The sequence below is a fragment of the Malania oleifera genome, chromosome 10 (assembly GCF_029873635.1).
Source record: "Malania oleifera isolate guangnan ecotype guangnan chromosome 10, ASM2987363v1, whole genome shotgun sequence".
In the NCBI taxonomy this organism is placed as follows: domain Eukaryota; kingdom Viridiplantae; phylum Streptophyta; class Magnoliopsida; order Santalales; family Ximeniaceae; genus Malania; species Malania oleifera.
The window spans coordinates 33,797,774-33,824,320 of NC_080426.1; the positions used below are offsets into that span (position 1 = coordinate 33,797,774).

The 26,547-nt window shown below is 34.3% G+C and overlaps 2 protein-coding genes across 2 annotated transcripts; one reads left to right on the plus strand and one right to left on the minus strand.

The window, feature by feature from the left end:
- The first annotated feature begins 2,344 nt into the window (after window positions 1–2,344).
- LOC131166984 (serine/threonine-protein kinase D6PK) lies at window positions 2,345–12,552 on the plus strand. Its single transcript, XM_058125694.1, has 3 exons — window positions 2,345–2,827; window positions 4,023–5,329; window positions 11,521–12,552. Exons 2-3 carry the CDS (start codon window positions 4,071–4,073, stop codon window positions 12,401–12,403), a joined length of 2,142 nt encoding a protein of 713 aa, XP_057981677.1. The 5' UTR covers window positions 2,345–2,827; window positions 4,023–4,070; the 3' UTR covers window positions 12,404–12,552.
- Window positions 12,553–13,443: 891 nt separating this feature from the next.
- On the minus strand, window positions 13,444–14,982 carry LOC131166985 (2-hydroxyisoflavanone dehydratase-like). Its single transcript, XM_058125695.1, has one exon. The coding sequence runs from the start codon at window positions 14,652–14,654 to the stop codon at window positions 13,728–13,730; it is 927 nt and encodes a 308-aa protein (XP_057981678.1). The 5' UTR covers window positions 14,655–14,982; the 3' UTR covers window positions 13,444–13,727.
- Between the last annotated feature and the right edge of the window lie 11,565 nt (window positions 14,983–26,547).

The following is a 26,547-nucleotide window of genomic DNA, read 5'->3' on the forward strand; positions in this document are numbered from 1 at the left end:
ACATTATTTTAAATTTGGAGATATATAATTGGGGACAATTTTATTTAATTGGTTAGGAAAATGGAAGCTGCCACGTTGGGCTGCCCACAGGCATGACACGTAGGACCTAAGGTGGTAGTCAAGATGGGTAAAAAGTCAAAAGGAAGTCATTACAGTACCGGGGAGGAGTGGGACCCTGTCGGCCAATGGTGTGGGCCCCATACTTCACTTACTTTCTTTTGTGTCGATGTGTGAATGGTGCACCCAGCCATTAATTCTGAATCTGGATATCCCAGTCCTTTCTCTGTTCGGTGCGGTGCGGTCCGGTGCGGTGAGGTGAGGTGCGGTTAATTCTGGTTACTTGGAATTTTGGGCCCAAATAGTAAGTAAAATAATTATAAGACAGTGTTTGAATGATGAAACATGTAAAAGTAAATTCAGTCATTTTTTATTTTTCTGTTAGTTTTTAAAATTTTAAATAGATTATTAGATTTTTATATAGATGTAAATTTTTAAATTTTATAATAACCCAAATAAAATTGGTCCATAGCAAAACTAGTCAAATTATTTTGAAATTGTTATAGTCAACAATTTATTATTATTTTTCTGAAACGAGTGTTTAATACCTTTGAACGCTTAAGATAATGACTCCATCCCTCTCTCATTTTTCACTTAAATACCAAAATATTATTTCAAATGTAAAATCGCAGCTCCAAAGACTTTGAGTTTATCACCTAAAATTAGTCAAATTTTAATAATTCATTATTATTATAATTATTTATTTATAAGTATTATTTATAAGAAAAATAAAGTTTTTCTACTACTCAGATGTTGAATAAGGTAATATCATAATTTTTTGCTTTCAAATTAAAGCTCTGTAATAATTTCATTAAAATCCCATTTGAATAAAAAATATAAATAAAAAATAAAAAAAATCTTTTCATTATAATTTCTTACTATCTCTTCATATGAATTTATAAAAAAATTTAGATATTCCTCATTGCAATAAAATAAATGTTATAATTGTGTAACTAGATTCCTTTTTTGTCAACATATAAGGTAACTAAATAAAGAAGTTTCATCAATTCATTACAAATATTATTTTTTTTATTGACCAGCGCTAAATAAAATACGAAACTCGTATTTTAAAATAAAATTTGTATTTATAAAAATTTTAAAATTGAAGGCGTAAATCTAACATCATCGATAAGTAAAAAAAAGCGTACAATAATAACAAATCAAGAAAGAAAATTTTATGATCTTGCAAAAAATAATAAAATGATTTCATTTGATTGAATTAAAAATAAAAATAGTGTAAAACATATGTATATATATATATATCTCACTTAAATGGTCAAATATTAGCCAACACCGGGTCATTGGCAATTGGATATTTTTTTTAAATTGAGTAATTTACACATAACTCCCATGGCATGAATCATATTTACCTATATTATTATTAGGGAATAGACAACGTGAAAATTAATCATTGAACCCTAAAATTTATCTTGTAAATAGAGTTATGAAAAATTTTTATTTTGAAATAGAAACTTTAAAAGTGGGAATTTGACATTAAATTGATTTGTTAGTTCGCGTTAATTAAACTTTTACCCTAAAAATTATAAATCAACATTTTTTTTTAGAATTTATCAGAACCTACTTAGTACATTCATGACTGGCAATAAAACAATAATTTAGTTGAGATTAATGATCAGAATATTTATTACCATCCTAAATCATTGGATTAGGCCTCTTTTACTTGAACCCAAACACTCATAATTTTTTTAGTCTTTTAAAACTGGTTTTAGTAAGTCGAAGAACTTGTAACCAATCCTGTCAAAGCTAATTCTTAAATTTAAAAATCGAAACTCATTTGAGTGGCCTTTGAAATAGTGTCGTAAAGCACATAATTGTAATGATGATTAATTTTTAAATCTAGTTAGACTCAGATGTCACCATTAAGTGTTAACTACAATTCCATGGATCTTTGTATTTAAAAAAATAATTCTAATTTTTGTTTCTTTACTCCATAATACGAGGTTAGAGATTCCAGCTCGGCTATGTCACTGATAATAAATTTTCAAAAAAATCGAAAGCTTAATTATAGCCACTCCAAATCTAATAATGCCCGCAACCAAAAAGACACGGCTCATAATAAAACCAAAAATAAAAAAAGAAAAATTTCTCGCAATCTCCGCACGCGTTGAAAATGGCGCGTGGCCGCTTGCTCCCTACTCGGTAAACCCAAACCCGAACACGGAGATTGGGTCACGGCGACGACAGAGAGAGCTCAGCGAGGCAGAGAGGGCGCCTTCTTCTTCTTCTCGCTGAAAAGATGTGTAGCGCAAAGAAGGAACACATGCGGGCCCCATTCCCTGGCCCGCCCGACGCTAGAGAATTTCCAGTGGGCCCACCCCTCGCCCTTTTCTCTCTCTCTCTCTCTCTCTCTCCTCAAGCCGCAGTGAGGTAAAGTGGTGAGACCAGGAAAAGAGAGAGAAGAGAGGAGAGAGAGAGAAACAAAAAGCAAAAGCAACAAACCAACCTTGCCTACCCGGTCTTTGCTTCCACTTCTTCCCGCACAGCACACCAGAGGCACGGACCTCCATAACAGTCCCTGCCCTCCAGCCATAACAACAAAACGGCCATTCTAGAGTGTGTGTGAGAGTGTGAGAGAGGAAGAATAAAGCATTCTAGAGAGAGAAAGCTCAGCTCTCTGGCAGAGCAACTGGCACCACCACTGTAGTCTGTCCCTCACCAACGACTCTGCTCCTACATCGGAAACCCTAGATCCCTCCCTACGCCGGCGGCGAGTCGTCATTCGTCCCCGCGCACTCGCCGGCTTCCTCCGGTACCCCCTCCTTCGAACTTTCTCCCTGCGTGAATGTTGTGTTCCTCGGTTCGTCTTCTGCATTTTTGAATGCGAAGGAGAAGAGTTTTTCTTATTCCTTTTCTTTTTCTTTTTTTTTTTTTTTTTGCCGGGACTGCTCTTTGTTCCGAGTGTTTGCGTGGAATTGAAGTAACTGTGAGGAAATGTGTTCCAATGTGAATGTGGAGAATTTCGAGAGCTCGGCATTTCGCCTTTTGAGCTCGAGGGTTTTGCTTTTTCGCGCTTTTTGTTGTTTGGAATTGAGGTTTCTGTCGCTTGATTGCGAACGAAGCACGGGATTTGGGGAAGTCTTTCATTGGTTTTGTTCTGTTGTTCTGGTTGCATATTAGGGTTCGAGGTTTAGTAATTGTTGCTGCTTACGGTTAGACGTCGTTGTTGATTTTGAAGGGTATGGTCTTTGTTAATTGTTTCCGTCTCTGTCCGAGCACATGCTCTCGCTGTGTTTTATTTCTTGCATTTGGTGAATTTACCTGCAGATAGGTGCTTGACTCGGCAATCCAGGTGTAGGTTGCTGCTTGTTGCGAACTACTTTTTTTTTTTTATTCTCATTTTTCAGTTTTTGTGCTCTTCGCCGAGGAAGCGTATGAACGGCGAGGAGAAATTTTAGTCTCAGATCTTTCATCATCTGGCGGCTGAGAAAAAAAATTTCTAATCATACGTGCCTAATATAGTTTTTTGGCTCGCTCCAGTTGATTTTCCTCCTTATGTAACAAATAACAGCAACACCTACTCCAAAATTAAAAATTTCTCATTCCTTTGCTCTTCCATGGTCGAGGAATCTGAGGAGTTAGACGGTTAACTGGCTGCAGGAGCTGGACAATATTTATCTATTTAAAATTGTATTGGTGATGTGTCCTAGATTTGTCAATCAAAAGAAAAAAGTTGGCATGCAGACTTGAGAACTGCAGTCTGCTGCAGATTTGAACCCATAAAGCTCTTTGTATGCTTCTTACGGGCTAGATTTAGAGTTGTTCACATCATCTATGTGTTTTGCTCACATGAGTATGTTTTTGAAAAAGGAAGAGCATATTGTGTGAATTCATTAGAGGAAAACAATTTCTTTTTCTTTTTTAAGTTTATGGAAACATCACTATTGTTCTTTTAAGGCCTATCCATGTGTGCTGCGTATTAATCTACACCTTTTGCCCTAATGCAGAGTTGCTTTGCTGCAAGAATTCCATCTGATGATATGCAATAACTTGACATGGAAAGGGTTCCTGAATCTAAGGGACTTCCTGGGCATTTGCTGGGTGTGGCTCAGATATCAAAGGGGCACACAATTTCAGTGAATCAATTGGTGGATCGATCTGGTGCACAAGAGTCTCATGATTTGGATTCACATGTACCTGTAAAAACAAGGAAAGGAAAAGATTCTTTGCAGAATAAAGAGGAGCTTATGCCTGATGCTGCTACATGTAAAAGCAGTGGTGATTCGTTCGAGGAAGGTGGACCTAGTTCTTTCTCTGGGGCTAGTCATCCTCCAGAACCTGTAGATACTGATTTAATGAAAACAGTCTATGTTTCAATTGGTCAGAACAAAACTGAGGGTGGATGCCTGATGAAGAGCATGTCTATGAAGGGTTCCTTGAAGGGTCCATTTCTGGAAGATTTATCAATCCGGGTTTCCAGTATTAAACCAAGTTCAGCTATTCTTTCTCCTGCTGAAAGCTTGGTTGAAGAACCTCATGACTTAGGTAGATTGTCTTCTCCGTTTACTGTTCCTCGTGCATCACAGAACACAGAGAACTCTCTCCTCCCCCCGGATTCTGATGAGAAGGAATGTGTTTGGGATGCTTCATTGCCTCCAAGTGGCAATGTAAGCCCACACAGTAGCATTGATAGTACTGGTGTTGTTACAGCTATGAGCATTGTCAATAGCTGCACCAGTACATATAGGAGTGATGGGATTACAAGTGATGGCATGCTTAGCATGGAGAGGATCTGTGACAGTACAAAGGGGAGTGTTCGAGGGGATTCACTCGAGAGTGCTAAAACTAGTGCGAGCCGAGCAAGTGACAGCAGTGGTCTTAGTGATGACAGCAATTGGAGTAATATCACTGGTAGTGCCAATAAGCCACACAAAGGAAATGATCCTAGATGGAAGGCTATTCTTGCCATCCGTGCACGGGATGGAATTTTGGGCATGAGTCATTTTAGATTACTCAAACGGCTTGGATGTGGTGACATTGGCAGTGTTTATCTTTCGGAACTGAGTGGAACCCGTTGTTACTTTGCAATGAAAGTAATGGACAAAGCATCCCTAGCAAGCAGGAAGAAGTTGAGCAGGGCTCAGACAGAAAGAGAGATTCTGCAACTGCTAGACCATCCATTCTTGCCTACTCTGTACACACATTTTGAGACTGATAGATTCTCGTGTTTAGTAATGGAATTTTGTCCAGGTGGCGATTTGCACACGCTGAGACAACGGCAACCTGGGAAACACTTCTCTGAGTATGCAGCACGGTATGATATCCTACAATTTAACTTTTATCTTCATTAGTTAATCGTTCATTGTTTATTTCATTCAAGCCCTTTCCTTTTATTGCTACATTGTGGCTATTCGCTCTTTACTTGCCAAGCTTTGGTGTTTATTTATTTATAAATTATGCATGATTTCATGAAGCAACAACTTACAGTTATTTTTTATTTATGTATTTATTTTTAAAATTAATACATTGCCTTTTTATTGCATAGCTGTTCATATTCAATTAGTCTCTTGTCTTGCATAAATTTCTTGTTATCTCATCCTAGTGTCTTGACTTCTTGCGCATGGTGAAGAAATCTAAATCAGTTGGGTTCTCCGTGTCCTTTATTCCTGCATCACATGAAATGACAAACAAAGATGTTTCTTGAGGTTTTCCATGTCATATGATTAGAATGCCAACTTAATGTCATCTCAACAAGCTTACTTAAAATAATAGAATCCATTTTGAATGTTGCTTATCTGGATGAACTCTCCAATACCATAAATTCTTTTATGCTGTACTGTTTCCTTGAAGTCATCTGTCAAAGTCACAGGAAGTTTATTTATGATGATGTTTCTCTTTCCTATTGACCTGGCTTGGTTAATTATTTTCAATATTTTCTCTTTTATGACAGTTTACAATTGTATTAATAATGAAGGATTGACTAACAAATGTATATTCTCAGATTTTAATCTACATGACGAAATATTAATCATGAATAGGGTGCCCAAGCACATGTATGTTTGGTGGCACAATGACAGCATAATATATAATGTCATTACAAACAGTTTCCTGCACTACGCTTTTGAGCAGTGGCGCACCTGGAATTTGCTTGTGTGCATGTCCTCAGACTCCTCACATGTAATAAAATGCCTGGACAGATAATTTCACATATAATTAAAATACCAACAAAATTATTTGAAATTAATCTCTCTCTCTCTCTCTCTCTCTCTCTCTTGCAATCATGCATTACAATTGTTTCCAAGTTGTAAGCATTATGAGGTTGCGGTTTTAAACTGTGATTGGAATGTAGATTGTATGATTATTTTTACTTCCAATAAAGTAAGCACGGATCACAATCAAAGAAGAGCATAGAGGAAGTAGATCATTTCCATAATAGAATTTGTCCCCACATTCTGTTCATATGTTTTGCTCCCCATAAAAATTTCTGGATCCACCGCTGCTTTTGTGGCATGGAGCAACATTTCATACGTTACTGACTTACCTCCATTGCTCAAATTTGACGGAAAATTACGCTACCAATCGTGTATCATTGTTATAAAGCACAAGAATTGAACTTGAAGGAAGTATAGGCTAAGTTTTTATTAAATTATTGAACTTAAAAAATTCTATTTCTTATGCTCAAGTGCTTATAAATTGATGCAAGACACTGGATAGACTTAGTTTCGTCTTGTAAGCAACATTCAAGTGGGATTTTCCTTTTTTCACCTTATTCTATTTTCCTGTAACTTGCAGCTTTCTATGTATATGGAATGTTTGCTATCAAAAAATGTATATAGAATGTTGATGTACTTGAAGTTTTGTGATTTAAATAGACTTTGCTTCCTCCTTATTTATTAGGGTTCAAATCTATTAAATGCCAATGGACTATTTAAATTTCCAAGACATGAATTTTGGTGTAAAATAGCTAAAAAATCGTCTCTCTTTCTCTCTCTCTCTCTCTCTCTCTCTCTCTCTCATGACTTAGATGCAAAAGATTTGGCATTTTTTACGATTAGAATTCACCTCTCCAACTACCTTGATACCCTGTTTGCTGAAAAATAATTAGGCATTTATAGAATTGTATTTTGCCTTCTCCACTGCCTTCCAACTCTTCTCACTTTAGCTGAAAAATAATTGGCCCCTATTTAGGCTTGTAGCTACTTGTTTAGATTTCTAAAGAGTAAGTATTCTACATGATAATTACTGATTTATATTTAAATTTTAGAAAGAGTAAGTATTCTTCATGAGACTAATTTAGATTTAGATTTTAGAAAGATCAAGTATTCTTCAAAAGATACAGCATTCAACCAGAGGACTGTTATTAGTCATCTTTTGTGTTCAGATGAATTGCTTAAAGCGGTATACATTGATTCTGAGTGCAAATTAGTACCTGTAGCACATTTTCTATATTTTGTTACAGTAAATGGAAAAGACCATGGACAATATTTGTACGCTCAACTACAAGAAGCTATTACATGCTGAAGAAAATTAAATTTGAAGTTAAACATGTTGATTTTGGGTTCTGATAGGAGCCAAACTTTTTTGTCCATGCATGTGGGCCAACACAGTTATGGTTAGCGGTGGGTTTTTTCTTTTTAGAGAGAAACATTTCATCGAGTCTGCCAGTTCGGTTGTGCTTGGTTTGACATAGATATTGTAATAGACATTTTCACAGCAACAGGAGTCCAACAAACATATGGGGCTGGCTTCAGTGTGAGCTAAGTTTAGTAATGGTTGGGTTTAAAATTATTAACTCTGCTTCTATCCCTTTGGAAATCTCAGAATGATTGTTTGAATATTCAAGAGCTCTGATAAATGTATACACTAATCACCTTCTATAGAGTTGTTGAGGCAGCAATGTTACCTAGAACATGGAACATTCTGGTTCGTGGAACAGGAACGCGATCATGGTGTGACACATGCTCTAAAATGTGGGACCTTTAAGGGTATACTTAATTAGATATTGGTGAATAGATTTTTGTAGAACCTGTATATTTTGGAGTAGATGTTGAGTTGTTTTTAAATCTAGAAGAGATTTTCTGTTATGGAATAGCTAAGATAGAAAGAAAATTAAAATGTGATGATTCCCCACTTTTACCTAATAAAAAGTTATGCCATGTGAAAAATATTGAACTAAAACTTTGGATTGTTAGATTTTGCATTCTGGAATGAAAATGTACCATGTTTTGGAATGTTCATATCAATATGTGCTTTGCTAGGGTGTTATCATTTTCTGGGAACTATATGTTGAGCCTGGTTGACTATGGGAATTCCTACACAAATTAAATTAATTTTAGAAGATTACCTTAGGCTCATTTACAACATAGAATTGGCGGAACCATATGTACATAAGTTTCAGTGAAGTTACTTGTATCACATGTAGATCATGTTTCGTTCACGCAATGCCTATTATTCCTAGAAGTAGTGTCACTACATAGAAGTTTGACTACAAAAGAAAAAGTATTGCATCATAAAGAAAATGACAATGCATAATGAAGTAAACAAGAGATTATTATTCATAAATCTATCCAGCAGAGTATCCTTCCCTATCTTATTCCATGTTAGATGGGATAACACAAACTTTTGTATAGCCTTCTTAGAAATTATTATATCCCTATCCCTATACAATTTCTATTTTCATGCCGTGTACCATACTTATCCTTAATATTACTAATATGAAGACCATACATGCACAAGAGTAAATCCAGTTAGGCAAGTATCCTATAATTCAGCCTCTTGATTTAATTCATAGATCAAGTAGAAATTTTGAGGGGATAGCAACTGGCTTTGCTGTAACTTTTGGGCTTCAGGCGCAAAGGACAGAGTTGTCCACTTGGCAGTTGTGTAAGAAAGATAACTGGAGGTAGTCTGATGACATCTTGGCTCTGGTGTAGGTTTTGTGGCTCTAGGGACAGGCGATAGGGATCTCCACTTGTGTAAGAAAGATAAGTGGAGGGACTGATGATGTCGTAGGGGGAGGCAGCATGCACTTGGACCCTAAAACAAAGTCACTAGAAAATGCTAACACCCTTGTGAACTGCAAATTTGTTTGAGCATTCTAAAGCATAGTAAATTTTCATTTTGGAACACTAAATCTAGCTGTCAAAAACTTTAATTTGTTATTTTCCATATGACATATTTTTAGCTTTAAAAGTGGAGTATTATCACATTATAATTTTGTTTTTAACTCATTATTAATCCACTTCATCAGAGAAAATCTCGTTTACAGTTGCGAACAGCTCAACATCCATGTTAAATATACAAGTATTATTACACATTTTCACCAATATATCTGCGTAATTAAATCCATACCCTACTGCATTTTAGAGCATGTGTCATATTGCATTCCTATCCCGTTACACGAACTGGAATGTTCTGCACTCTTTGGTAATATTGCCCTAAACCTTCTGTTGTTGCTATCTTCATGGGCAGTCTACAAATTTGCTATTACTGAGTCTGAACTTCCAGTCTCCTCTCCAAAAACTCTCAATTGCATAAATACAGCTTCAGATGTGCAATTGCAAGGTTGGGCATATCTCTTATGGTTTATGATCATTGCATATCCTGAACCATTCATCATTGGTACTAGCTAACGAGTGAGATTTCAGACCTGGAAGCAGTTTGACATGGAATGGTTGGGAATGGAACAAATGCAGCTATATGAATTATCATAAGCCTTGAGAAAACACGTATCCAATCTTATGAGATGTCTTGTCCGATATCTTATACCATTTGAATAATAGCTGATAGCTCCCTTATTTATAGCCAAAACCCCTTTAATTCAAGTTTCAGTAATCAATAAGATTATTATATGCTATAACTTTCACCATTAATGGACATTCTGTTTTATTTTTATTGGGATAATTTATTCTGGGTACTGGGAAGTTTTGTCTCTTGATTCTTATTCAGAATGGAACCTTTTTTCCAAACACCATGATGTGAAAAGGAAAGAGCTATTGAATGTCAGATATTCCTTTATTCTATTCAAATTAGCATTTTTTGGTTTTTGGGTTTTAGACTTTCAGAATATTTTGGTATTTTTTGATGATTTTGCACTTGTTATTACCATTGATGTTGTTTCTCTTGTTAGTGACTTGGTGCTGTTGTTGTTATTGTCATCATTTATAATTGAAACATTCATCACCTAGATTCTGAATGACAAGATGGGGGAAATAAACTATTGTCCTTTATTTCATTGATATTATAGGCTTTGATCTTGGTGTTTTAGCAATCAAAACCTGTAGAAGGTTGTGTCTGTTAGCTGATTGCCGTCATCAAAAGCCCCAACTAGATGCATATGAATTTATGAACTCAATTCTGAAAAGTATTTCACACTGCATGGACTAAAATGGAGAAATGAAGTTGTTGCACCTGACCTAAATAATCAGGAGAAAGGTATCTAATCTTAGGTGGTGTTGAATTTTGACACTTTGAAAAGAAAGTCTTTCGTAGGAAAAGGTAAAACAAGAATTGCTGCTGAGGTCAGAAAGAATTTGCTTAATTCCTTCAGTGGCATGAATGAAATATGGCTCAACTTTTAATCTCTAACCGCTCAGAAATCCATTAACTTACAGATGTGTATCCTTTTCCCTTTTCTTTCCATTTTTGTCTTATTTTGTTTCTGGTGTGCTGTGTCATGGACCCCAAGTTTCCTCTTACTTGTATGGTTCATGTAGCACTTGCCAAGAACTCTTCCTGACCAAGTCAGCCAATGCTTACAAGACCAAGCTTGCAGGCATGGGCATAGATAAGTCACCTGGGCCATAATTATAGCAAGAGAGTAATGTCATGCACATCCATTGGGACAAAAGGGGTAAGAGTCATAAACGTAGAAAATAGCCATCACATGGCACACGCAGCAAACAAGCATCACAGTACAAGTATTTGAAAGGGTCTTCTCATTCATCAACAAGGCAACAGCACATTCTTTACTCAAAAGAGTTATTGTTTACCATGCAAATCCCTGGAGAGAACATGTAGGGGCACACATTCTTGAGGAGCAACGTATAGCGGTATCTCCCCCTTCTTACCCCTTTAAGTTGCCACCCTGTAACATGCTGCATGGTGGAGAGCTGCAGTCGCGATATACAACTGCAATATGCACCGACACTGTCTAACTTGTTTATCACATTTAATACTGAAAAGAGAAAAGCAAGGCCCCATGATGCTGTCCGCTTTGTACGGAACAGTCTGATGATGGGTCAATAATTATGGGCTGGAAAAGATCAAAGCAGTTGATAATGGTCATTGTCAATGGTGAATAAGTGATTGGTAGAATTGGTACTGGCTAGTGGTGCTTCTCTGCATTGTAGCATGTTTCATGCTGATCTAGAATCATCTCATTTTTTTGTTTAAATTTTGTTCTCATGTATTGCACAACCTTTTTGGCGAGTTGAATAATCATTGTCCTTATTTAATCAATCAGGTTTTGGGTTGAATAATCATTGTATTTACTTGTGCAATCAGGTTTTATGCCGCAGAGGTTCTGCTAGCACTCGAGTATCTCCACATGTTGGGTGTTGTTTACAGGGATTTAAAACCTGAAAATGTTCTGGTCCGTGATGATGGTCACATAATGCTGTCCGATTTTGATCTTTCCTTGAGATGCGCAGTTTCACCCACCCTCATAAAAACATCGTTTGATTCTGATCCTTCAAGACGGGCTGCCGGTGGTGCATTTTGTGTGCAGCCTGCATGTATAGAGCCTTCATCTGTATGCATCCAACCAGCATGCTTTATTCCACGCATCTTTCCCCAAAAGAGTAAGAAAAATGCTCGGAGACCTAGATTAGAGCCTGGTTTTCCTGCCAGTGCTCTTCCTGAGCTGGTTGCTGAGCCTACAGCAGCTCGATCCATGTCATTTGTTGGGACCCATGAATACCTTGCTCCTGAAATAATCAAGGGAGAAGGCCATGGTAGTGCAGTAGACTGGTGGACATTTGGCATTTTCTTGCACGAGCTACTGTATGGTAAAACCCCATTTAAGGGTTCAGGGAACCGTGCTACCCTGTTCAATGTGGTGGGACAGCAGCTCAGATTTCCGGATGCTCCGGCAACTAGTTATGCGAGCCGGGATCTGATTCGGGGCTTGCTGGTGAAGGAACCCCAGCAGCGGCTTGGGGTGAAGAGGGGAGCAACCGAGATCAAGCAGCATCCCTTCTTTGAAGGCGTGAATTGGGCTCTGATAAGGTGCAGCACCCCACCAGAAGTGCCTAGGCCGGTGGAGACCGAGCTGCCAGGGAAGTTTGGGGTTGTTGACACAGCCGGGGTAGGGAGCAGCAGTAAGAGGATGGTGGGAACAGACATGATGAAGTCCGGTGGTAAATATCTGGACTTTGAGTTCTTTTAGTTTTGGATTACAATATTGATGTGCTGTGTTGTATTAGTGTTGTTAGTTAAATCATTCCTACGATAGTTTGCCTGCCTGCATTACTATGTCTTGCTAATGCATTTCAGCCCACAACCCTTTTGGGAAAAATCTAATTTTAATTTCTAAAATTTTGTACTCTTTTGAAATCCAAACATTTGACTTTTGTTTTATTAGAGAGCTAATATTGTCAGCCGAACCATACAAAAAGGAAAAAAAAAAAAAATTTGTGGTATTCCTCTGTTAGTCTGATTTTGGAAACACACAATTGTTAGCATGAAGGTACAAAGAAAGCAAGCAAGATTTTAAAGAGTCTACAATCTGCATTGAACTTGTCGCCCAGTGGCCCATTAGCTTGTATTCTTGAATGCTGGCATACAATGTGGATGTGATTTATTTGTCAATAGATAATCATAACTGGGTGCCTCCAAACTCCTTTCTTCTTTTTATTTTTCCTGAAAGAGGAATGCCCACTCCACACGGAGCGAGGTTTGCAGAGTCTTCTGTTTCTATGTTCTTTGAGATTTATGTCTGTGACTTTTTAAGTATATTGGACGGACTTGTAGCAAAAGCTCAAATTGCCTTATTTACGTTAAAAAAGGTGCCTCTATTACTGAATTGAATTTTAACAGAGTTAGTCGTATTGATTTCTCTGGTGAATCCGAATGTAAATTCTGTTTCGCGTGAAGCTAAAGAAATTTAATTGTTTACAGGATTCCTTCCAGTGAATGATTGAATTACTCTTCTCTCCACCCTCTTCGTGCATACGATCATAAAAATTTGTCCATTTGGTTGTTCCCATTTCTGGATTAAAATATCTCCCTGTTGTTCCATTAGTTGGTTGAATGACACTATTATTTGGCGTGGGGGCAGAATGCTTGTGGAATTAGAACCATGCAAACCCCTTCTCCTGCTTCCGTCCCTTTCTCTTCATTCAATTCCCAGAAAGCAAGTTATAATGGGGCGTACGGTGGGAGGTTTCAGGCCACGCCTCTTTCTGCCTCTTCCGAAGGGAATAGAGATTATTAACTTTACTATATATTTAAATAATAATTATACAAAATAAAATAAAATATAGGACTGAAAATAGAGAAATTTTCTTTCCACGCATTGGGCACCGTGAAACATATAAATTTGGAGGCCTAAATAAGAGTGATGTGACCAACGAGCCCTCAGCATGACACGCTGATCTTTTGATTAGAAAATAGAACCAACCAACCCAACAACACTATTATATATAATAAATATGTCTCCAATCCAACTCCATGCACCTCTTAAAATTAAACGACGTTACTTCAAATGCATTTTATCCCTGGGGATGGGGATGGGGATGGGATATAAAATCAACCAAGCTTGCCAGCAACGTGGCAACATCTGGGTGGCTGTGGGGATTGAACAAGTGAAAGCAATGATCCTGCCCTTTTGTTTCCACCAACTCCACCCGCCCCCGCCACGCGCTCTTCCCCACCGTCTCACAATATCCCACTCCTCTTTCTATCAGTCCATCCTTCTCCGCCACGTACACCTTCACCCTCTCGCACCCCATCCTCCCCAAGTTCGGATCCGCTCCCGGGTTCAACCTCGGGTCCTCCTCCCCACCCGAACTCGTCGGGCACAAAATCTGGTACATCTTATCCGGCTCTTTCCCCCCAAAGAACGGGTGCACCATCAGGGCCCCGATTATCTTCGCACCACCCAATCCCTCCACGCCGGCTCGCACCGCCACGCTGTGAGCTATGTTGGCCCCGGCGCTCTCCCCCATCAAGAATACCCGCCCGAGGTCCGCGTGCTCGTTGAGCCACGGTTCGGGTCCTCGCCCGTCGGAGTGGGCAGCAATCCACTGCAGCGCGGCCCACGAGTCGTCGTATGCAATCGGGAGAGGGTTCTCCGGCGCCAGCCTGTAGTCGACGGAGATAGCGAGGACATGGGCCTGGGTGGCCAGATAGGTGAGCAATTTGTGAGAAACGACGTCGAAGGCGGAGCCGACGCAGAAACCTCCGCCGTGGTAGTGGACGAGGACCGGCAACTTCTGATCGGGTTCGTCGATTTTGGGTAAGAAGATCCGGGCGGAGACGTCGGATGAGACGGCGACGTCCTTGGTGTGGATGCCGGTTTTGGGGTCGGTGCCGGGGGGGACGGGGTCCATAACCATGTACCTCTCTATGCGGCCATCTTTGTAAACTTTGAAGAAAGGTGGAAAATCATTGAGGATTTCAGCATTGCCGGAAGCCATTACAGAAGAAGAATTCTGAGAGAGAGAGAGAGAGAGAGAGAGAGAGAGAGAGAGGCGTGTTGATTGGTATGAGTTTTTTGGGGTTTATTTATTAATTATTATGGGGGAAAAATGAAAACAGAGGAGCAATAAGATAAGAGAGAGAGAGTAGAACAGCGAGTCAAAGGTTGAGGCGGTAGGTGAAATGTGCAAACGAGGTCGTGTCACGTGGAAGGAATTTAGTTGCGTCGTAAAGAGGAGCCTGGACCCTGGAGTTCTGCTCCAAGGTACGTGGCACTGTCTAATGAAATCTCCTTATCCCAAAGTAATGTCAAATTATAAATAAGTTGCAGTGAGTTTCCTGGCGGTTTAATTTTTTTAAAAAATATATATTAAATAATATTTTATTGAAATATTTCTCAAAAATTTTGACGTAATCTCGCTATTGGGATAGTGAGATTTTTCACATGGGCCTAAATAAACATATGCAAATCTCATTATTTGGAATAGCAAAATTTGCTTGTCACGCATTTAGATCAGATTGGGACTCTGCCATTTAAATCTTGCTACTTCGTGTAGTGAGATTCTTTGTGCACGAAGAATTTTTTGTTTTTCCCTTTATTATTTATTTATTATAATAATAATTAATTAAATTATTTTATGAATTATTGGAAAGAAGAATAATTTATTAATTTAAATTTTCATGTAGAATAAATTACATTTCGTACTCTAGTTAAAAACTTTTTTTTATCATAAATTAATATAATAGTCATATATTATAAATATAAACTAATTATATTTAATTAAATAGGGAAATTTTCTATTATTTTATTGAGTAGAAAATATTTAAATATTAATTAAAAATAATTATTATTGAAATTGTTAATCAATTAAATAAACTAATTAATTAATAACAGCAACCTTTTGTTTATGCCCAATTTAGAAAATGAAAAATGGGGGTGGAAAAAAAAGGTAAAATAAATATAAGAGAATTTAATTTTCATATTTCATATCAAGAAAATTGAGGAAAAAAATGTATAGCAAAAGAATGCCTAAAAATGCCCATCTTGCAGGACTTTTTTCTCGATTTATCTTTTTTTTAATAAAATATATTAAATTATACCTTTTTTGGGCAAATAATTCCTGGAATGATTGACGTAATATCGCTACTTGGTGCAACGAGATTTGCCACGTGTCACGAAATGACATCTCTCATTTGATGTGGTCATCAGATATGGAAACAACCTCGTAAAAGATTATATTATTGAACCCTTGCAAAGGGTATCTTGTGGTTACCCGTAATGCATATTGATATATTTTCGTATATAATTTATTTAATTTACACTTATGACCAATTCAAATTGGTTGAACTGACGGACTATTATAACTAACACCATTTTCTCCGGTTATAATGTCCCCCATATATATAAAAATACAGTCACCGGAGCACTGCTTGAGCTTTTTGCCATTTAAATCGATGCTTGGGAAATAAAAAAGACCTACGCAAAATAAAATTGTATGTATAAGTGATACGTTTTACTTATAGTAATCAAAAATTAATTTCACTAAATTTAGTCATCTTATAACTCTATTATGATCATTAAACTCTCTTATAGCTTTTAAACTTTTAAGTATATAGATTTTAGAGTGTCTTTATTTCGTTAAAAAAATTTCAGACCTTAGATTTAGATTTGGATGTATTTGAGTAATTTTTAATATAATTTTACATTACATTTTATTTAAATCCAATGCAAATTCACATTCAAATTCGAGATCTCTCCAAAGATAAGGTAATAATATTTTTTATCATAAAAATATATAATTTATATATGCATGTCAGAATGTTATTTAATTAAGGACAAATCACTTCATAAGTTAGGAAAATTCTTGAACTTTTAAAATATACCGGATCTTTTTTTTACTTCAAAAGTTGTGGTGATTTTTTAGGTTAACAATATGAATACTCAACATTTAAATAAGGAATACAGATAGTATGTTATTAAATAATTGGTATAAAACAATTATCTTCTTCAAATGAGTGAATTAAATAAAATTTTAATTATATAACAAAATTATTAATTTTTGCCCCAGAGAAAATAAAATAAGTATTAATATATTTTTGCAACATGAGTTTATTGCCATGCATCAATTTAAAATTGTGTATCTTCAAGTAAAATTATATATGCTTTTACATTCAAATTTATTGAAATTGATACAATTTACAATTTATGTTCGCGAACTTGTGTTCTCAAATGGTACACATAAAAAAAATTACCAAGTAACTACAACCCAACTCTTGTATGCATAAGAAAGAAGAAGATTAAGGAAATTATAGGATTAGTGTCGACATATGTAATGTCAACGAGAGGTTAGTGTTATATTTTTTAATATTGTAAGAGATTTATGTTTTTTTTAAAGAAAATTTATATAAATCGAGATTAACTAAAATCACGTTCAATCATCCTATAACTCTATTATGATAATTAAACTCTTTTATAACTTTTAAATTTTTTAGTATATAGATTTTATTAATTAACAATAAACTTATTATTAATATATATTTATAACGTTTGATTATGACATTAATTTATGTTAAAAATTGAAATTAAGAATAGTTTCCCAAGAGGGGGGGGGTGAATTGATTTTTAAAAATTTCTTTAAATTCCTTTTGAGATACCTTAAACTTCCTTTATTTTTTTTAACCAATTCTTGACTTGTTTGTTTAATTCTTTAATTAAATCGAGAACTTAGTTCCTTTATCCAATTAATAACACAATTAAAAAACCAATCAATTAAACAATATCTTCAAGCCAAACAATCAATTTATTTGCCAAGTACAAGTTAAACAACAAATAACCACACCAAGATATAAGATATTCAGCACTTTGGTAATATAACAATTCAAGACGGTTGTTTGTTTATATTTATCAAATTTGAATCAAGCCCTGTAGTGAATGAAAATTTATGCTTGCTGATGTAAAGCCCTGTATAGATGAATCAAATCACTCTTTCCAAATATTTAGAACTCAAATAAACTCTTGGTAAATTTATCTTTAGGATGTTAACCAAGTAACGTACTCCCGTAAGGTTTCCGCAATATATGGTGTAACTAACGTACTTCCTTTCGGTTTCCGCAACCCAAACCAAAATTAAACCTTAAGTTTGTTTGATTTCCAAATATATGTAGTTTATATGATTTTCAAATTTAAAACCATTCACATAATTTAAATATGCTGAAAATAAAGAGTAAGGGAAGGAGAGAATGAGACGAAGATTTTTACGAGGTTCGACTTATACCCAGCTTACGTCCTCGCCTTTGGCAAACCACCAAAGGATTCACTAGTTCAGTTCCGTTGACAAGTGGAACAATATCGATTACAACACTCCTTGGTTAAGGTTACAGCCCGCCTTCTCCAAACGATATTCCCTTGTTCGGTCACTCCTTACATAGGCTAGAGCCCGCCTCTCTAAGTAATGTCCCCTTGCTTAGCCAACGATCCAAACAACCCTTGAAACTTCAAAGAATTATAAGAAACACAAGATAAGATTTGCATACAAGTATACTCTCTCAAAGAGCAAGTTAATGCAATTTCAACATTATATACTTTGAATGTAAAATATCAATATGAAATACAATGAAGTTCAAGTGTAGAATTCACCAATATCCTTCTTAGATAAGGATTAACAGTAGAAATTCAGAAGATGAAGGATTGACACTTCAGAATTCTCAGCAAAAGAATTTTTCAATGAGTGAGCAAGAGAGCTTTTGAAGAACAAGAATACTTTCAGTTTTACAAGTAGATTTTTCAATTTTTGGATGAGTTTTGATTTACAAAACCATGTATTTATAGGTTTTCAAACTTGTTTCCATGTTACAAAAGTTTCCTTTGAGAGTTTCCCAAAATTTTAGAAAGTTTAGAGCTCAAACAGCTATATTTTAAAAACAAGAGTTTTAAATTTTTACCCATTGAACAATGTTCAGTTGACTGAAGTCACAAGTTCAGTTGACTGAACTCATTGCTGCAACTTTCTGCCTATTCTGGAAATACTTCAGTCAGCTGAACTTATTCTTCAGTCGACTGAAGTCAGTTGTTCAGTCATCTGAAGTCCCTCCCGTGAACAGTGTTCAGCTGACTGACAGTAGTGACCCTATTTTAGTGTTTTAGCCATAACTTTTTATGTATAACTCCAAATTAGGTGTTTTAGGTGTAAAATGAAAGCTAAGATAAAATCCTAAAACTTTCATGTTGAACACTTTTTAAAATAATGAGGTTTTGATAGAGAAAAATTCACTTCAATGCAGCTATATAAAAACTGACAGCAAATGGAAAAACTCTTTTTGTTGTTTTTTATTCCAAAAATGACTCTAACCTTTTTAAAATAATATTTGACTTCATAAAATTATTTTACAGATATTTGAAAAGGTATTAGGTCCAAGAAGTTAACCTAAGAGTTTCAAAATATTGCAAACGATATTTTAAACATTTAAATTACTTACATGAAAACTTCTAAAACTTTTCTCATTCTAGGTTCTCGAGTCTTCATATTTTGTTTTTTCAAGCTTCCATCTTTTCTTCAAGCTTTCATATTCTTTGAGCTTTCTCACTTTGCTTTTCTTTGGCTCTTTGGACTTTAATATTCTTTGACTTTCAACAACTCATTCATGTCTTCATATTCTTCAAGGTTTCATATATCGTCTTTAAATCCATGCTTAGACTTTTTTAAGCTTCATTTGATCCTCTTGAGCACTTTGACCTTTGCTTTTTCATATATGAGCCCTGAAATATCATTACTCACACAAATACATTAAATTTCACTTGTTTGTTAGTATCAAAACAAGATAATAAGGTTTTAAGCCTTATAAGGCCAACAAAAATAGTATCTATAACTAAATTATTATTTTTATTTATTTAATGTAAATTTAAATTTATAGATGGTTCTTTTTATTCGTTCCATAATTTAATTATATTTTATTAATAATTAATAGGTTAATAAATAATATAAAATTATTATATTTAATTAACAATAATCTTGTTATTAATGTATATGTACAACATATTACTATGATATAAAATGAATATTACTAATTTAATTCAACATATTAATTTATTTAATGCTAATTTAAATTAATAAATAGTTTTTGTTCAATCCAGAATTGAATTAAAATAACTAATATGTCAAAATATATTGGTACATATATGTGTGCGTACAATTGCATGCATACATGATTTGAAACATTTTCATTACTTTTTTCTTTTACATAGTAGTCTACTTTTTTTTTTTATTATTTTAAATGTATTTAAAAATATAATTACAAATATATATACGATTGAAATATTACCTTTTTAAAAAGTTATAATAAATTATTAACATCTTCAATGAAAAATTATATATTTAAAAATTTAATAATAACTAATATATCATAATACATAGTAGAATAATATATAGCCACTCTTAATTATAGCTTGAATAAAAATAATGATACTTTTATAATTAGAAACTTAAAAGCTAATTATTTTAATTTTTAATGAAAATTTAATTATTTTCTATTATTTAAAATAATATAATATTATTTAGTAATTAACAATAATCTTATTAATTAAATTAGTATTTTTAATTTGTAAATATTAATTTAAATTAATAAGTAATTCTTATTCATCATTACATACTTGAATTAAGTTTCATTAATAATTAATATATTATAATATATAATAAAATAATATATAGCCATTTTTAAATATATTTTGAATAAAAATAATAATACTTTTACAATTAGAAACTTAAAAGCAAGTTATTTTAATTTTTAATGAAAATTTAATTATTTTCTATTATTTAAAATAATAGAATATTATTTATTAATTAACAATAATATTATTAATTAAATTAGTATTTTTAATTTTTAATATTAATTTAAATTAATAAATAATTCTTACTATCATTACATAATTGAATTAAGTTTCATTAATAATTAATATATTATAATAAATAATAAAATAGTATATCATTATCTTCAATCTTATAATATATGATTTTTAAAGTTTTATATATTACACACAACTTTAATTCTAAGCAATTTCATATACATAAATGGTTACATCCATTTTTGAATTTTTTTTTTAAAACTATGTAGCAACCTTTGAATACGCTGCCCTTTTTTTTTTTAATTATATATATACAGATTCTAAAAAATTCCTAAAAGAGTGTAATTTTAAAAAAGGTTGCAATTTCAGCAACAATAATTAAAATTCATAACTATTCCCTGAAAATTAATGAAAAAGGTTGCTCACATTCATAACAATTAATGAAATTCTAAGCAATTTCAGAACAATCCATATCTTTTGTCATTATTCAACAATGAAAAATGCATAATATTATAAACATAATTATAAATAAAAATGTTCATACTTAATAATAATAATTTGAAACTCCCTCTTGTTTCTTCCATGTTAATATTATGGCGCAAACAATATGCATGAAATAAATTACAAGAAATAAAAATAAAATAAACGACAGGAAATACACATGAAATACATAACAGGAAATATAATATTAAATTCAAGGAAATAGAAAAGAAAATCAGAATAATCCTAACCTCAGTATTGGGAATTTCCGACAAATGCTTCCAATCAATAACAAAAGTATTAAAACTTGAATCAAAATAACATATTCTACCAAAATAAAAAATGTGAGCAGGAAAGGGTTTAAAAAATTACATACCTCATCTCTCCCTTTTATGCCTTCTCCCCAACGCTCAACGAGCAATGGTCGGAGAGTCCAACGGTCACCTGCTCTACTCTCCCGTCCAATCGTCCGGCAGGTCTGCAAAGTTGAAGTCTCCTTTGCAAAGCGTTGGTACTCTCTGCTGCTGGTTCGTCTGCGAGCACAGACGAGGAAGAAATTCAATAGGCAAGCAAAACTCGCTGGATGGTCCAACGAGTTTTGTCACGCGTCCAAAGACGGATGAATGAAATAATCCCAATTCGAAGCAAATCTCACTGGATGAACAAGCGAGATTTGCCACGCGTTCAACGCCAGGTGGTTGAGCAATTAGTGTTCTTAAGAAAATCTCACTCGATGAACCAGTGAGATTTGCCACGCGTCCATAGCAGCATCCTTCATCCAAAGTAAATTTCACTACTTGGAATAGCGAGATTTGTTTAAATCTCGCTATTCCAAGTAGCGAGATTACGTCAGAGTCATTCTGGAAAATACTTTTCAGAATAGGGTATTATTTAATATATATTTTTTAAAAATAAGTTAAATCGGGAAAAAAACTCAAGTTGCAGTTGCCTGATTATAATTATATTTAGACAATTAATTCAGTCTTAAATTTTAGGTGATCTTTAAATTGTTTAATTTTAATCAATATTAATTAATTAAAAATTATTTAAAATTTTAAAATTTGATCAATTATGTAAAATGTGACATGTTTTAATATAATTTTTCATATAAAAATTAACATAACCATTAAGTACTTCTATTGACACAAAATTCTATATAAAAACAAAAAAGATATTATGTTAAATAAGGTTCAACAAGATGCAAAGCTTTACAACGGTTTGTTTGGTATCGTTTCTATTTTTGGTTTTTTGTTCTCATTTTTATACATTAAAGATGTTAATAGAATATTTTAATATTCAGAGTTAACTTTTTTGGATTAAATGCTTTTAATTAAAATTAAAATAAAATAATCATATAAATGAAAAATATATTAAATAAAAATGCCATAAAATTTTTAAAAAATTTAAAAATAATAAAAACCATTTGCAAAATATTTGTACTATATTTTCATAAAAAATAAGATTGTTACAATAATTAAGAAAAATAATTAGAATGTGTTTTTTCATTTTAAATTTATATTACTTTGTACTTTTATTATTTTAATCATATTTGTAATTTTTATTTGATCCAATGACAAAAATAAATATTTGTTTAATCAAGTTTTTAATTTGTTTTAGTTCTAGAAACTTTAATCAAACAAGTTGTTGGTTTTTGATTTTAGTTTCTTTTGTTTTTCATTTTCGTTTTCATAATTCTTTACAATAATACTAAATGATCACCTAATATTTTTATATCACTAACTTTTTAAATTTGATATTAAAGTAGAATTATAATTTATTCTCCAATTTATGTCTCGTGAAGTGGTCAAGTGAAAAAAATTTAAAAATGATCATATCCTTTCTCTTTTTCGCTCTCCACACTCATAATAACATAATAGAAAAGAAAAATTATGCATGGGTGCAAGGTAGATGGGTTTGGTTACAAAATTTTCTTTGAGATATTTGAATAATATCTATATTATTTCATGTCTTAAAGGCTAAAGGATAAAAGAGTAATTTTCTTAAAATCTTGTTTGATTACTTGATAGTTAATTGATGGGTGGGTGACAATCGGGTCTAAAAGTATAACTATCTTAAAGGGTAAATGTCAACGACAGTTCGTACAATTTTAAAATTTTCATAAAGACATTAGAACTTCCATATAATTGAAGCATTAATAGAGGTGATTGCATCTTTTAAAAAAATTTATAAAAATACTTGCCTAGAAACAAAAGGGTTTATGAAGAATGAATTATTATTAGTTGGAGGTTAGAATAATGCTAAGGACAATCCTAGGGGACTCACTTTTCCATCTCTATAGTTAATGGTAGGGCGGTTCGGACCGAGCAATTTATTGCTTATAGGCAAGTTATTGAATGAGCAGATTATAATTTATATCTAACCCAAATATTTAATCATTCAGACCAAATAATTCTTAATTTATGTTGACGGATAATTCAACATTCCTATTAGATCAAGAAGAATGAGAGAAAATTAGATGATATATTATCATTGTAGAAGGGGTATTTATACAAAAGGAGACTATACAAAGAAAGAAAGAATCACAGTATAATCTAATCAAATCCCCACAATCATTCCTATAATCCAGACTAATCAAATCCCCACTATTACTCCTATAATTAAGGCTAACATCCCCCCCCCCACCTTCTCTCAAACTTAAGATGGTGAGGAGGAAACCAACTTGAGTTTGGATAGCAAGTCATGAAAATGTCCAGGAAGGTGAGACTTGGTAAAAATGTCAACAGTTTGATCAATAGAATGAACAAAGATAAGTTTTAATAGACCGCAAGACAGTCAATCTCAATGCTCGTGGAAAACATCATTGTGAGCCATCTGAATGACACTCTTATTATCACGATAAAGAGGGGAGGCATAATCATGAACAAGACCCAAATCTTCGAACAACCATCGAAGCCATAAAAGCTCGGAAGTGGCATCCGCAAGAGCCCGATACTCGGCTTCTGTACTAGATCGAGTTACAACCGTTTGTTTATCACTTCACTAAGAAATTAGAGAGGTTCCAAGGAATAAACAATAACCAATAGTAGACTGATAATCAATAGGATCTATAGCCCAATCAACATCAGAATACCCCATAAGATCAAGTGATTAAGTAGAAGAAAAGTGAAGTCCATGGAACAAAGTACTCTTAACATAGCAAATAATCCGTAGAATAGAAACATAATGGGTAGTACGGGGAGCAGCCACGTAGAAACTCGAACCCGGGAAATAAAAAAATAAATAAAGAAAAAGGAGAAAATAAAATTTAAAAAGGGCAAACAGTAGTGTAGGGACCTGAATCTGGAAAATAAATAAAGAAAAGAGAGGGGAAATTAAAAAGGATAAAACAGCGGAGCTCATTGACGAGGCTCCATTTCTCGTCGACAAAGTCTTTTTTGCAACTCGGCGACGAGATGCATAGGCCCGTCAACGAGAAGATACCGAGGGAATTTCAGAGATTCTGAAATCTCAGGCTCGTCGACGAGGTCACTCTCTCCGCCACGAGTGACTTGCTTCGGCTCGTTGACGAGAACTCCAACTCATCGATGAGGCTGGCCGGTCAACCGAATCATAAATGGAACATTTAGTACTTCCATGCTAAGTTGTCCTATTCTCTCTCCCTCTCTCTAGAACTCGAACCAGCCCACTCTCTCTCTAGGATTTCGTGCCGTCCGTTGCCGGAATCAACAATTTGACATGACTACGTTGATTAGGAGGAGGATCTCTATAATTATAGCGAATCAAATTTTCGATCTGAGGATTTTTGGGTTTTTCCCTAAAATCGAGGTAAGGATCTAATTTCGTTTCTCATTTGTAGTTATGTACTAGTTGAAATTATAGTGAAGTAATGTTCTTCAGTTTCTAGGTTTCAAGGATCCCGGGTCATTGTTTTGGATCGATCCGTTCGTATTTCTATTTTTGGGATTAAGATAAGGGGATTTGTTTACATCAGTATTTTTAAAAAAATGAACCGTTAGAAAGTTGGCTTATGCCTCTATTCACATTTTGATTGCTTATTTGCAAAATTTTACCGAGTATAAATGTTATTTATTATAATTTTACGGTTTACAATTTTTGGCAAAAAAATAGGGGTTTTGGCATATGAACTCTGAATTTTACAAAACTACTTTAACTGCTTTAAAACTAAGGTAGAAACTGCTTGATACCCATGTTTGCGGTCCAAATGGTATTTTTTGAATTATACGCTGATTAAAGCGGTTTTTGATGAAACGAACGTGACATAAGATATGAAATGGAACATACTGAATTATTATATTTGAGAATGAACCATGAAAACTAAAATTTCATTCTGTTATATGAAAATGTGGAAAATAGGTGTCAGTTAATAATCGAGCTTTAAAATGTAAAAGGGTTGAACAGAGAGCGTTTGTACCGGTTAACACCACTGTCTGACAAAAAAGAAAAATGCATGAAAGATTGCACGATTATGGTTGTGAAAATACTGGAACTGCATAGGTTGTTATGTTTTATTGTAAATTACATATATGATTGATTGGGACCACAACTTGTTACTAAAGGAGTTGAAAGATACTCTGAAGGAGTTGAAAGATAATCCGAAGAAGTTGAAAGATACTCCAGGTTATCTGAGGCTTTAAGTAGCCAGAGGCGCGGTTCCGTTGCTAGCTGAGGTACAGTGCAACCACACATGTGAATCAGTGTGGGTATCGAGATAGTCAACTTGCAGGAGTGATTAGGGCCACTGGTGAAATAATGGACCAGGTGGGGCAGTTGGACTATATATGTGATACTTGACAGTGCTTGCACGAACAGGGCCCTGTCAGAGTTATCAGTGCACAACCCGTGCCACGGGGTAATTAGGCATATTTACAGAAGTTCCAAAGCTGGTCATTGTCCTAAATTTCATATACATGATTTAAAAACTGAAATGGGCAAAGTCACAGGTTTGAGTACCGTGTGGAGGGATCATACAATGTATGGGCCTGTACCCTACCCTAAACTTAGGAACTCTAGCTTATATATCTCTGATAGTACTGTACTGTGTATGTAATATTGTGCAATTGATTTTAACCGGAATAAAATCATGTAGTCACGTGCCGTTGTAATATCGTCCACCTTACTGAGAAGTGTTTCACCCTAATCTTACAACCTTTGTTTCAGGCCCTACAGGACGTCGATCTTAGTCTCCTAGAGGGACTTTGGAGAGTATAGTCTTGTTAGTAGACGTAAGTTTTTGTATTAGTACTGGGTGGTTAGCCCGATAGAATGTCAGAGAGTGTAATATGTTTATGTTTTACACATGGATCCTTCGTATTGAGGAATATAGATAGAACTCTGGTATATGTCTAATAGAACCCTAAATGTGAATGCTTATGTTTTCCGCTGTGCATGAATACAGATATGTATGAGTTACACCTGTTTGTCCCTGTTTAGGGCGGGTTGTTTATGTATGTTTATTAGATACATGTATTCCATATGTATAGTAGCACTCTAAGTTTGTATAAACGACTGGGGCGTTACAGTATGGTATCAGGGCCCTTAACCAATCGGAAGTGTGATGTGATTCATACTGCCTGGTTAGGGGTATACATAGA